Below are 12,851 nucleotides of genomic sequence, written 5' to 3' on the forward strand. Positions count from 1 at the left end.
TGGTGTATGTGCAGAATTAGCAGAAACCATCTAGGTGGCTGCTGTCAGGGTTATGATTCTATGATATGTTAAGTTCAATACAAGTTTCAGATCTCCCCAGCTCCAGACCAACAAAACATGAAAAAGTTGCTGGTAACTTTGATATGATTGAAATTCTTACTGATAACTTTGAAACAGTTTGAATATGTGAGATGAGCTAGAGAAGAAAATGACAAACCATTTCAGTATCTTTGTCAAGAAAACCCCAAAGAGCTGGACATGGCTGAAATCAGTAAGCAACAACAAAGGAACTAGCACCAAGGAGGCATAAAAGATATATAAAAATGAGAGGTCAAACTTCTTCCCCCAGATGACTCTTCCATTTCCATTTGCTACATGTTGCCTAGTGCTTCCAGCTCTAATCCATGGTTATGTGAGTGATGTTCTTTGCCTTTCCCCTACCTCCTGTTCTTCCTCACATTGCCTTCCTTCACCATCCCATCCCCTTGTGTTGTCATCTGCCTGTCTAGTTCTTTCATGGCTTGTCCCTCTACTCTCTTCCCCTCCCCACTGTTTTTGCAAGGCAATGGGGTTAAGTGAATTGCCCAAGGTCACACAGCTAGGTTGTTATTAAGTGTCTGAGGCTGGATTTGAACTCAGGTCTTCCTGATTCCAGGGCAAGTGCTCTATCCATTGTGCCACCTAGCTGCCCCATCACTCTACTCTCTATGTTTAAAGCATGATTGCCACCCCCTTTCTCACTGACAATTGTGGTCTTTCCCAGAGATATCTAAATAACTGGGTGTGCCTGCCCCCATTCCATAATTTTATAAATTAATGATCAATTCGGCCATTAGAGTCATCTTTACTAGCAAAAATATTAGAGAACTGAATCATCTCAGTAGATAACTAGATCAAGAAGACATTTTCCAGAGCAAGAGCTGACATGGAAATTTTGACTGTCATTTCCCTTCTGACTCTTTATGTCTCAAAGGGCAAAGTAGTCAAACAACTTCCCTACCTACTCAAAGAACCAGATTATCACCTGTTATTGGTGCCAAGGTCTGTTATAATAAGCACCAAGAAGGGTTATCAGAGAAGAAAAATAAAAGAGGGGGAAAAACAAAAAGGAGAAGTTCCTGGCTCCCCCATGTCAGGCTCTCAATCTCTCAAGAGGGATAGTGGGGCTGACCATCCCTCCTCAGTGATAGTCAAGATCCTATTACAACCCCTAGAACAATTTCCTGCTCCTTCCAAAGAAGACGCCAGCCATAAACCAAGGTCCTATGGTTAAGGAGAGAACCAGAGACTGGGGGATGATGAGAAGAAGGGAATTCCAGGGTAAAGATGGTTGTGAAGGCCAAGAAGATGCTATGATTAAGGAGGACAATATAGATTTAAGGTCCACAATTCATTAAGATAAGAGTTGGCAATTACCAATGAAATCAGGTTAATATACAAGTTTCTAATACACAGTCCCTGCTGTGTCTGAGAGATTCTTAACTAACTTCAAGGTTAAGGTTACATGGTATGGGGATAGTTAGGTGGTGCAGTGGATAGAACATTGGCCCTAGGGTCAGGAGGATCTGAGTTCAAATTCAACCTCAAATATTTAATACATACTTAGCTGTGTGACCTTGGGCAAGTCATTTAACCCCCCCCCCCAAAAGATACTTGGTGCATGTGTAGTCCTTAACATGAACCTGAATTTTATTTCTAAGTAGGCCCAATAGGTTACAGTGACATTAGCACTTTTCTTCACATTAAGATAAAGATAGTATTTTATTTCCTTGGCATAAACCTTGATATATTCTATACATTCTTGGTAGAAAATGCCTGAATAATTATGACCTTAAAAATTGCGAAAAAGGAAAAAAACAATCTTGTTAGTTCTAAGACTTCAGTTCTGCTATTCACATGAATCAAATTAGTTAGATCGTTTCTCAGGTCTTCACTTGCCTGTGTAAACACATTGTAAGATATAAAGTCTATTAACTTTAAAACATCTAAGCATTTTAGCTAGTAACTAGTTAACACTAATATATTTCCCATCTTGGGACCAAATCAAAACCACATATTATATCATATATTGGGTTTCCTTAGCAACTGTATGGCAATTATTTTTAAATTATACACATAAAATGAATGTAGACTTGTGTGCTTATTAAATTGAGATACAGAAAGGTTAGTGTCTTCCCAAAACCAAACTACACAGCAAATAATCCAGTTCTTTTGACATACAATCCAGATATTCAATTCTCAAAGTGGACTCAATTAAATGTACAGATTGATAGAATGCTTGCTAAATTATACCTCCAGATGATGATATGTGACTGGATGGGCAGCCAACTGAGTTAGTCTATAAGTATACATGTCCAGGAAATGCATTACAGATGGACAATCATCTGGGTCCAGAACTGAATAGGAAAAGGAAAAGAGTGGTTTAAATTTCATTTGGGAAAGTACACAATTTTTCCAATGATTCCAACCTAGGTCTATCCTTTTGACATCAATATTATCCTGGTGTTGTAATATGAATATGAAACATGGAAGACTGTGATATCCAAACAATCAAAACTGAGGGTCACTTGAAGTGCACGAGAGAGCCATGGTGACTGTGAATTAGAACTTAGTTATCAATAATGACTTCACATAAAATATAATATCTAAGAAATGTCTTATCAGAAAGGGAAGTTGGCTAGTCATGTAGCAATAATGAATAATGGAGAGCCTGGGTCTTACACTGATACCCACAGAATGCTTTAAAAAAAAAAAGACCTCAAGGAAAGCCTCCAGGATGTTGAATGGAGTGCTTCTTGAGGATTTATAGGAGGAAATGAATAAAAGTCACATAGGATGAGGACATATGGATGATTTGTGATTTACACTCTTTGAAGACAGTACCTACTCAGATAAGATCACCAATCTGTTAAAGTAGTTCTTGGTATCTTTTTGTGTTTGGGGTCTCTGTGGCAGTCTGGTGAAGCCTATGGATAATTTTTTTTAAATTCATAATTTAAAGAAATACTAAATTTCAATTAAAGTTTTGTGAAAGTAATGATCACACATGTGCATCTATATTATATATAGATATATAGATATATCCCATCTAATCTCACAGATCCCCTATAGACCATGGCTACTAGGTGGTATCTAGGATTCAAGACTTGGAGTCAGGAAGACTTTTTTTCAAATCAAATCTTGCCTCAGGTGCTCTCTAACAAGGTGACAAATTGGATAGAGTGCTGGATCTGGAGACACTAACATGTGAGCACATATCTAGCCTCAGACACTTACTAGTTATGTTATCCTAGATAAGTCACTTGACCTCTGTCTGTCTCAGTTTTCTAATTTTTGAGTTTAGACAATAGAACCTGCTTCCCAGGGTGGTGTGAGAATAAGATGAGATGACATTCATAAAATGCTTTATGAATCCTAAAAGCACTTAAAGTACTATATAAATACTTTCATTGTTATTATTGTTATTGCTATATAATTATTATTGTTATCAATTATTACTATTATTGCTATGTGACTTGGGGCAAGTCCCATAATCTCTCTATGCCTCAGTTTCTTCATCTCTAAAATGAAAGTCATAAGAGCACCAACTTCATTGAGTTCAAATAAGTTAACAAATGTAAAGTGCTTTACAACCTTAAAAAACATAATGTAAACATTAGCTATTATCATTATCAAAACCAGGTTAAAAACCTTTGTATCCAAATATTGAAATAAATTAGGAATCAGAGACAAGTCTGTCTTTAGAAAGCTTGACAGTCACTATTTACATGACCATGATATAGTCAAATAAAAAGGCTTCACAGGCAGATGGTATAACCAATTAAACATGAGTCTTCTTGACTCCCTGAGTCCTTTGAAAGGTTATAAATGACTTCATACTGAAAATTGACTTACTTGTCAATGAAATAGCCCAGGATTGGGCTTCCTCCATCCACAGCAGGTTGTTTCCAAGAGATGATGACATAATCTTTGTTGGCATCTAAGCAGACCACATCTAGGGGGGAAGCAGGAGCTCCTGCAATTTCAGCATCAGCATCTATACAGAAAAGGACATCATTTCTGTTAAAGTTCACTGTAGGTCACTCTAAATCTAATGAAGCATTAATTACAGTTAGGTCCATTAATATGAATAATGAAATACCTGAAATATCACACTATCCTAACTTTTAATATGTATTTCCACTGGAATGGAACCTATGACCATATTTTACATAATTATAGGGTAAATTCAAATAATAACAATAATAATTACAGCTAACACTTATATAGTGAGTTTTGTATACCAGGAAGTATGCTAAACACTTCACAATTATTATCTCATTTAGTCCTCACAAGCAGCTTGAGACATAGGTGTTACTATTATTCCCATTTTTAAGGTGAGAAAACTTGAGGGAAACAGGTTAGATGACTTGCCAAGGATCACATAGCTAATCAGTGTCTCAGGTTGGATTTGAATTTAGGACTTCCTAACTCCAAACTCATTGTGCCACTTACCTGCCTGTATAAATGATCATTTCAGGGGAGTCATTGTTTATACTAATCAAAACCTATCTGAGGTCAAGATGCTGCTTCTTATTATAGGTATTTTTCTTCTTTTTTTATAAATTGATTTATTTTTGAATTTTGCAATTTTCCCCCAAATCTCATTTCCCTCCCCCACCCCCAAGAAGGCAGTCTGTCAGTCTTTACATTGTTTCCATAGTATACATTGATCTAAGTTGAATGTAATGAGAGAGAAATCATGTCCTTAAGAAAAAAAATAAAATATAAGAGATAGCTAGATTACATGATAAGATAATTTTTTTTTAATTAAAGGTAATAGTCTTTGGTCTTTGTTCAAACTTCACAATTCTTTCTCTGGATACAGATGGTATTCTCCATTGCAGATACCTCAAAATTGTCTTATTATGGGCATTTTTAAATGCATTAACACATATACTAAAATTTTCTGCCCATAGCCTATCATGCCAAATTTTAACTTTGTAGCCTTTTTATCTACAATGGAGAGCATCTTTAAGTAAGTGTCTTTACTCTCTCTTCCCTAGGAAGAGATGCTCACTTTATTTTTATTTATTTATTTAGTTTTAGTTTTTGCAAGGCAATGGAGTTAAGTGGCTTGCCCAAGGCCACCCAGCTAGGTAATTATTAAGTGTCTGAGGTCACATTTGAACTCAAGTACTTCTGACTCCAAGGCCAGTACTCTATCCACTGCACCATGTAGCTGCCCTGAGATGCTTACTTTGAATCAACATTGGATTCTCTCATAGAATCTATCAATAAACAAACATTTATTAAGCACCACACTGTAGTTACAAAGATAAGAAAGAAACAGCCCTTACCCTCAAGGAACTTTGATTCTGTCAGTAGAAATATATGTATGTATGCATATATATATATATATATATATATATATATATATATATATATATATATATAGGCTTTTTTTGCAAGGCAATGGGGTTAAGTGACTTGCCCAAGGTCACACAGCTAGGTAATTCCACACAGGCTAGGTAATTATTAAGTGTCTGAAATCAGATTTGAACTCAGGTACTCCTGATTCCATGGCTGGTGCTCTATCCACTGCACCACCTAGTCACCCTGCACATATGTATGTTCAGAATATATAAGGTGTAGAAACATAGAAACAGGAACCTGATAATGGTTCTTTTTCAGCCAAGACTTACCTGTTCAAGAAGCTTATTTTTAATACTTAAATGAACTGAGTGTGGAGACAATGTCTCCTCTCCAGTTTTATTTGAGATTTGATGTATCTGAAACATTTGCTGTGTGGTCAACATTTTTTTTTTTTAGATTTTTCAAGGCAATGGGGTTAAGTGGCTTGCCCAAGGCCACATGGTTAGGTAATTTTTAAGTATCTGAGGTCGGATTTGAACCCAGGTACTCCTGACTCCAAGGCTGGTGCTCTATCCACTGCGCCACCTAGCCGCCCCTCTGGTCAACATTTTGACAAGTTTTTTGGAAACTAATCAGCCTGGTTCTTATAAAATAGACAATAACTGGGTGAAGTCTTTCGTGAATACATGAAGTCTTTCCACCTGACCAAGCCCACCAAAGATAGTACTGCTCTGAACTAACCTTTAGTGACTTATAGTTACTGCTGTACAAGGTACCTGTATAGGACTTCAGTAGAGTCAAGGAATTATTCAAGTAAATGAAAGAAGTTTCCATTGGTCAATACAAGTTGAGGCATGGCCCAAGAGTTGTATACAATTTTGTACTTTTGATGATTCAGGTGATGGGGGGAAAAGGCAACTAAAACAAATACCCCTATCTTGCCTTCTGGAAGATATGCAAACCAGTCTTTTGAACCCTAGTTTTTGGCCATTCCTTAGGTTTACATTTTGATTTTGGAAGATAAAGGAAAATATAATCATTGAAATAAAAATTTTCCAAGCCAGCCATGGTTAAGAAAGAAGTGCTGAAACATTTTAGCTTATCTGATTTGATCATAGTAAAAATCTAGGACTGTACAAGAACCTGTGATTGTTTTTGAAATAGGATACTCCTGCATAGAGCCTCGCTTAGTGAAATGAGTCTTGGCTCAGTGGAGATTGTGAGCTAGGGTTGTGTTTTCAGGTGAAGAGGAAATAGAAATGAAACTCTGTAACCTTTCCAAAGAGCTAATAGAAAAAGATTTAAGAAGTCATGGTTTCAAGCCCAGCTTGATGATGCAGTGGATAGAGGAGTCAGGAGGACCTAAGTTCAAATTTGTCTTCATATTCTTAATAATTACCTAGCTGTGTGATCTTGGGCAAGTCACTTAACTCCATTGCCTTGCAAAAACAAAACAAAACAAAACAAAAAGATGAAGTAGGGGTTTCTCTGAGGAGTCTTAGTCCTTTTGCCAGTTTCTCCCAGCATTTGGTCATTGTCTACAAGCTACAAGGGACTAAGACAACAACATGTCACATGCCCAAGGCAGAACAATATTAGCTCAGGAAATTTTTTTTATACTCAGACTTTTTTATAATTTCATTGAGTTTTTCTAAGTTGGGAAAATGTTTGATAACAATACAGAAATGTTTAAACCTCAGTGGAACATAACAACATGGAAAATCAGGAGAAATTAAATTCAGCTTCTATTCTGTAACTTGCCACTTCCTAGTCTTGTGGCTATGGGCAGATAACCTCTTCTCTGAGACTTAATTCCCTTATGTAAGACTCTGAGATCTATAAGACCTAAGATCTCTGATAGTCTATGATTTAGTCTAATTCCATCATTTACACATGAAGAAATAAAGCCCAGAGAAGTTAAATGATTTGTTCAGAGTTTCAAATTCAGTTAATGGCAGAATCAGGACTGAAGCCTGTCTCTTTCCTCTTAGTCCTTTGCTTCTGTGCCCCCACCCCCCATTTCAGTATATCATTCTCTGTTCAGTATATTACAGTGCTTTGCCTAAAGATGGTAGGCATACAACAAAAACCTGTCGAATGAATTCAATCACTTTCATAGCAAATAGGGTGCTTTTTTCTATCACTATGTAAATGAAGATGTGGAGCTTTAACACATACAGGCCAAGTATCCCTAAACCAATCCCAATCTCAATGCTTAACTAGGGAAGTTCATTTGGCAGCCCAATTCAGGCCTAGAAACCGTTTTTGTAACCAGTTCATTACTTTCTTGGTTTCTCTTTGTGTTTCTATACACATGCATTCTCATAATCATTCCATTCTCACATACCTCTCCTCATATCCAGTGTACTTGCTGCCCTCCTAGGGTGAATCCCCCCTCTCATTTACTATGTTTCCTCATTATAATCAAGGGGTAATGTAACATTTCTCAAACATTTACCTTTGTTGCTTCTCTCTTGTCCCAAAAGCAAAGGCATTATATCCATTTATATACTCTATCCTATACCCAGATACATATATATATATATATATGTATATATATATATACATACATACATATATATACTAATTCTTTTAAATTCACTTTTTATTTCAAATGCCCTTTAATTTTTACAAGAATAAGACAAATGATATATTATATTATATTAGGAGCAGACAATATGTTTCTAGGAAAGCTCAAAAATAAGTAATTTGATTATAGAAGTACTGAAGTACTAACAACATATTTTGGATTTCAGGTTATCATATAGAAATGCACATAATTCAAATATTTGTAATTTAGAAAATTGTTCTCCCCATAAAAATCATGATCGCCTGAGATACAAAATATCTATTTTTCATTCTTATATTGAGTTGAAAAGGTGATTATTTGTATGAACAAAGGGAATTTATTCATTTAGGAAATACACCTTACTCCAATTATATCCTTTTTCATAATATTTTTTGCCCAGAAATGAGTTAGAACTTGTGTCCCAGTCAAATTTCTCAGGGTTAAGGCTAAAGTTAAATGACTTAGATAGAGGTGGAGTTTAAATAACCTTCCAGAAAATAACTTTCCTTCAAATGCAATAGTTCTTAATACCATATATTAGGGGTAGACACTTCATAAGGGAAAGCTATTTTTTTTCTGAAATTTTGAAATTACTGGAGGATGGAATAATGATTGTTATATTTGAAGTTCCTAATCTTACTATTCAGAACGACAAGCCAATTAACCTGTGGAACAGAAAGATAATAATTGCCAAAAGCATCAACAATATAGATACAAATTTAAATGTAGATGATATAGGTATATCTATATTTAGGTTGATATAGATTATAAGGATGTGATATAAATGGGTATAGATGTTGATATAGATACAGATCTAGATTCCAAAATAAATATAAACTACATAGGTATGGTAGATATGGATTTAGGTATAGATATAGTTTCAGATATAGAACTACTTTTAGATACAGCTGATAAGATTATAGTTATATCCATCTTGATATAGATGCAGGTTATAGATATAGATATAGATACAAATATAGCTATAGACTACAAAAATAGCCCAGGTTTCTGGGTTACAGAGACCCTCACACACTGGAGGTGACTTACTTGATAGTAGGACCTGATGAATAGTAATTAAGGACCCACAAAGTTTATAAGGGCTAAAACTTCATCAACAGGGATGGTTCAGGAGAAACATTACAAGTGGAAGAACTGGGTAAAATGGAACAATGTAAATTAAGGATTCTAATTCTATTTCACTATAGAATTTCTAATTATTATTCTACTACTAATCATCATTATGTAGTGCTTTATGTAGATTATCTCATTTGGGGTTCACAACAACTCTTAACCAGGCAGGAGCTATTCTCTCCATTTTACATATGTGGAAACTAAGGCTCGGAATGATTATTGACTTGTCTGGGGTCACACAACTAATAAGAATCTCACATGGGATTCAAACTCATGTCTTTTTGATTCTAAGTTCATCTTTATGTCCATTGTATCCACAACTTATTTTCCAATGTAAGGCTAGCTATGTCTCCACCTATCTGCCACTAAAGATTATTAAAAGTCCTTTAATATGCTGCCATCAAGTGGTTGGTGGTTCCAAGAAAATGGCCTCATCATGGTTTGAAGGGTCAAGTTTCCCACAGGCAAGATTAACAGAGAAAAGGATTAGCATGCTTTGGAACAGTATCCTGCTTTTCCTATTAAAAAAAATATCAAATGGAGGAACTGGGTAACACTAGAGCTATGCTAATTAAGAATTCTAGCTCTATACCACTATTGCCTGTCTGCTACTGCAACCAATAACTAGCATTTATATATTGCTTTATGTATGTTATCTCCAACACAGTTTGATCTCTAGCATAGACTGATTTCTTTGAAAATAATTTGTAATTACTAAAATCTCATCCTATACCAGAATTTATCTTTTTATAAAATATTAAATAAAATACAAGAGTTGGGTTTTTTTTGGTTTTTGCAAGGCAAATGAGATTAAGTGGCTTGCCCAAGGCCACACAGCTAGGTAATTATTAAGTGTCTCAGACTGGATTTGAACCCAGGTACTCCTGACTCCAAGGCCAGTGCTTTATCCACTACGCCACCTAGCCGCTCCCAAATACAAGGTTTTTAAACAAACATTCTCTGCCCCCAGCCAAAAAATTGATTTCAGTAGAGTTCCATATTTATTTAAATTCTTTCTCAAATTATCAGACTTTTAAAGTCATTCATAAGCAGGTTCCTTCCTACTTTTCCATTCTTCTTAATTCTTTCTCCCCTCTACCTACACTAACATCTTATGATACTGGTCTCCTTGATGTTCCTCCCACAAGAAACCCCCATGCCTGGAATTCTCTCCCTTCTCATTTCTGTCCCCTGGCTTCTCTGACTTCCTTCAAGAATCAGAAAAATTTGCATCTTCTGTAAGAAATTTGACATTAAGCTCCTCCTTAATATCAGTGCCTTACCTATGGGATTATCTCTAATTTGTCCAGTACACCTTTATGGTACCTAATTGTTTGCATTTTGTGCATTAGAATGTAAAGTCCTTGAGGGTGGGCTTGCTTTTGTGTTTCTCTGTATCTCCTTCTATCCTCCTTTAACACATAGTAAACACTTAATAGATGCTTCTCGTTGTTATGACACTAATCATTTAAGATCTTAGTGGAACTATGTTAAAAAGACAGATTGCAATTTGTCATCAGATGACTTTTTGGACACAGCCATGGTTTATTAATGTACCATATCCACTTTAGGTCCATACAAAGCTACCTACGAAGAGGTTAGCCACTTCATCTACCCCTTATCCTCCTCCCCATTGCGAAGATTAGGAAAAAGGACCCAGGTTGTGTCCCAGCTTTAAATATCACAGAAGCTTCTCACTGGTTAATGACAAAAAATTGTTCTGGGTTCTTTCCCAGAACCCTTTCTTGACCTGCCTTGTTTCTGGTGTGACTTATTGAATACTTTGTCCCATGACTGATATTCATCTCCCCTGTTGGAGTCTGCTCTTGCCCAACTCTGAAGTCCAATTCCCTTCTTCATGCAGACATCCTTTTCTGGTCCTTTCAGAATTTGATTTTATTCAATACTATCCTATGAGTTACACTAAAATTGTTAAACTCAGCCAAGCAAATTTCAGACAATTAGATATTTTGATATATGCATTAGTTGAATAGGAATTTATAGATGCTGCTCATGTAGCTCAAAAGCTATTTGTAAGTGTAAATATTACATGCTAAAAGGAAATTTAGTCAATAGATGCTATCTCATTTTAAGTTAGGGTATGAATGATTTAGATAGATTATCTAATACAGCTCATGAGAAACAAAGTTAAATTTTTTTCAAAATGAATTCTATGTAGAGGAAAAATTTTTATCAAAGCCTTATTCTTTTTTCTAAACTTAGAATTATCATGACCATTGATACTTTGGGTTGTTTGTGCCTTACATTACTTATATTAGCAACTAGCAAAAATTAGCAAGAGGATACTCTTTTTTAGAATCATTCTGTAACCAATGAGTATATGAATGCTTCCATTTTTTCCTTTTTTTGTGGGTTGGCAAACTCATATTCATGGCTTCACTTCAAATTTCCATGATTTCTGCCTTACTTTTATTTCCCACACAGTGCAGGCTGGGCTGTTGTCAGTAATTTGTAAAGTTTGGCCTACCTTGGCAAAGTGGCACCATTCTTGGTATGGTCATAGATCCAAGAAAGCAAGAGTGTTTGGAATTAGCAACATAAGCCTCAGCTGCCTTTAACAGCTGAGACAGATTTAGTATGAAAAAATGAATAGATGAAAAATGATAGGCTAGAGTACTATTTTAAGAAAGAAAAAATGTTTTTGGAAATATCCTATGAAGATAGAAGATAATTGACTAGTTTTTGCAATCAAGTAAGATACTTTGGCATAAATTAGACATTTTGGAGTACTATAGCAATTGGGAAAATAGTGAGGCAGGGAAATCTGGGGAGGCAGAGAAACAGGACATAGTAGAAGTTCTAGTCTGAACAAATAGAGGAAGAAGAGAAAAGAAGGGATGAGAGGTAACTAGAATTTGGATTTCCTTTTAAGATTGCCCCCCCCACCCCCAGAAAACAGCTGGGCATAGCTTCTCTTTGAAGTAGGATTTTAGAAAGAATATGCTAATTATTAATAAACATGCTACCAAGAAAGAAAACAGCAATATTGTGTCATGAGAAAGAATGGGAAAGCCTACATTAGTCCACATTTATCCACGACAATCACAAGAGCTAAGAACAGTTGGAGAGAACTGAGAATCTCAGTTAAGACAATTACAAAAGGCAAGGGGAATTTTCCAGTGACCTGGTCAAAGTACACTGGGTTTTTATTTCTACTTGTGTTAGAAATAATTCTGAGAGGATAAAAATCAGGGGCTGTCAAAATATAATAACATGGATGAACCCATAAAGAGCTGCCAAACAATTTAGATTTTCAAAATATGTATACAGAAGATGAAAACAGAATTGTTGAACTATCTGACAAATCCACCAATACTCAAAAGCTGTGAATTGGTCCAGCCTTTTGGAAAGTAATTTTGAATTATGTAAAGACATTGCCTAAAATGTCTATAGCTTTGACCTAGTGATTGAGAGGGAAAGGCAATTAATTTTAGAAATGTTGAGTTTGAGATCCCTATGAAAACATCCAATTTGAGATGTGGGAACTGAAGAGAGAGTAGGACTAAATATTTAGAACAGGAAACCACTTGTATATCCGTGATAATTGAACTCATGGAAGCTGATGAAATCACCAAACACACTATAGAAGGAGAAGAGAATGGGGCCCAGGATAGATCCTTGGGAGATAACCAGTGGGTATGATCTGGGTGAAGATGTAGCAAAGTAGATTGAGAAAAAATGGCCAGATAAGTAGGAAAGAACCAAGGGAAAACAGAGTCATGAAAACCTAGAGGGCACAATATCCAGGAGAAGAAATATGACTGATAGTTTCAAA

At 35.7% G+C, this 12,851-nt stretch overlaps 1 protein-coding gene across 2 annotated transcripts in view; it reads right to left on the bottom strand.

Moving 5' to 3' along the window:
* MYOM1 (myomesin 1) overlaps window positions 1–12,851 on the bottom strand; it is a 171,374-nt gene that overhangs the window by 104,315 nt on the left and 54,208 nt on the right. For both annotated transcript variants that reach the window (XM_074202601.1, XM_074202602.1), the window contains exon 11: window positions 3,895–4,036. In XM_074202601.1, coding sequence (XP_074058702.1) covers window positions 3,895–4,036 — 142 coding nt within the window. The remainder of the gene's footprint in view (window positions 1–3,894; window positions 4,037–12,851) is intronic.

This window comes from Macrotis lagotis, chromosome X (genome assembly GCF_037893015.1).
Source record: "Macrotis lagotis isolate mMagLag1 chromosome X, bilby.v1.9.chrom.fasta, whole genome shotgun sequence".
Lineage (NCBI taxonomy): Eukaryota > Metazoa > Chordata > Mammalia > Peramelemorphia > Peramelidae > Macrotis > Macrotis lagotis.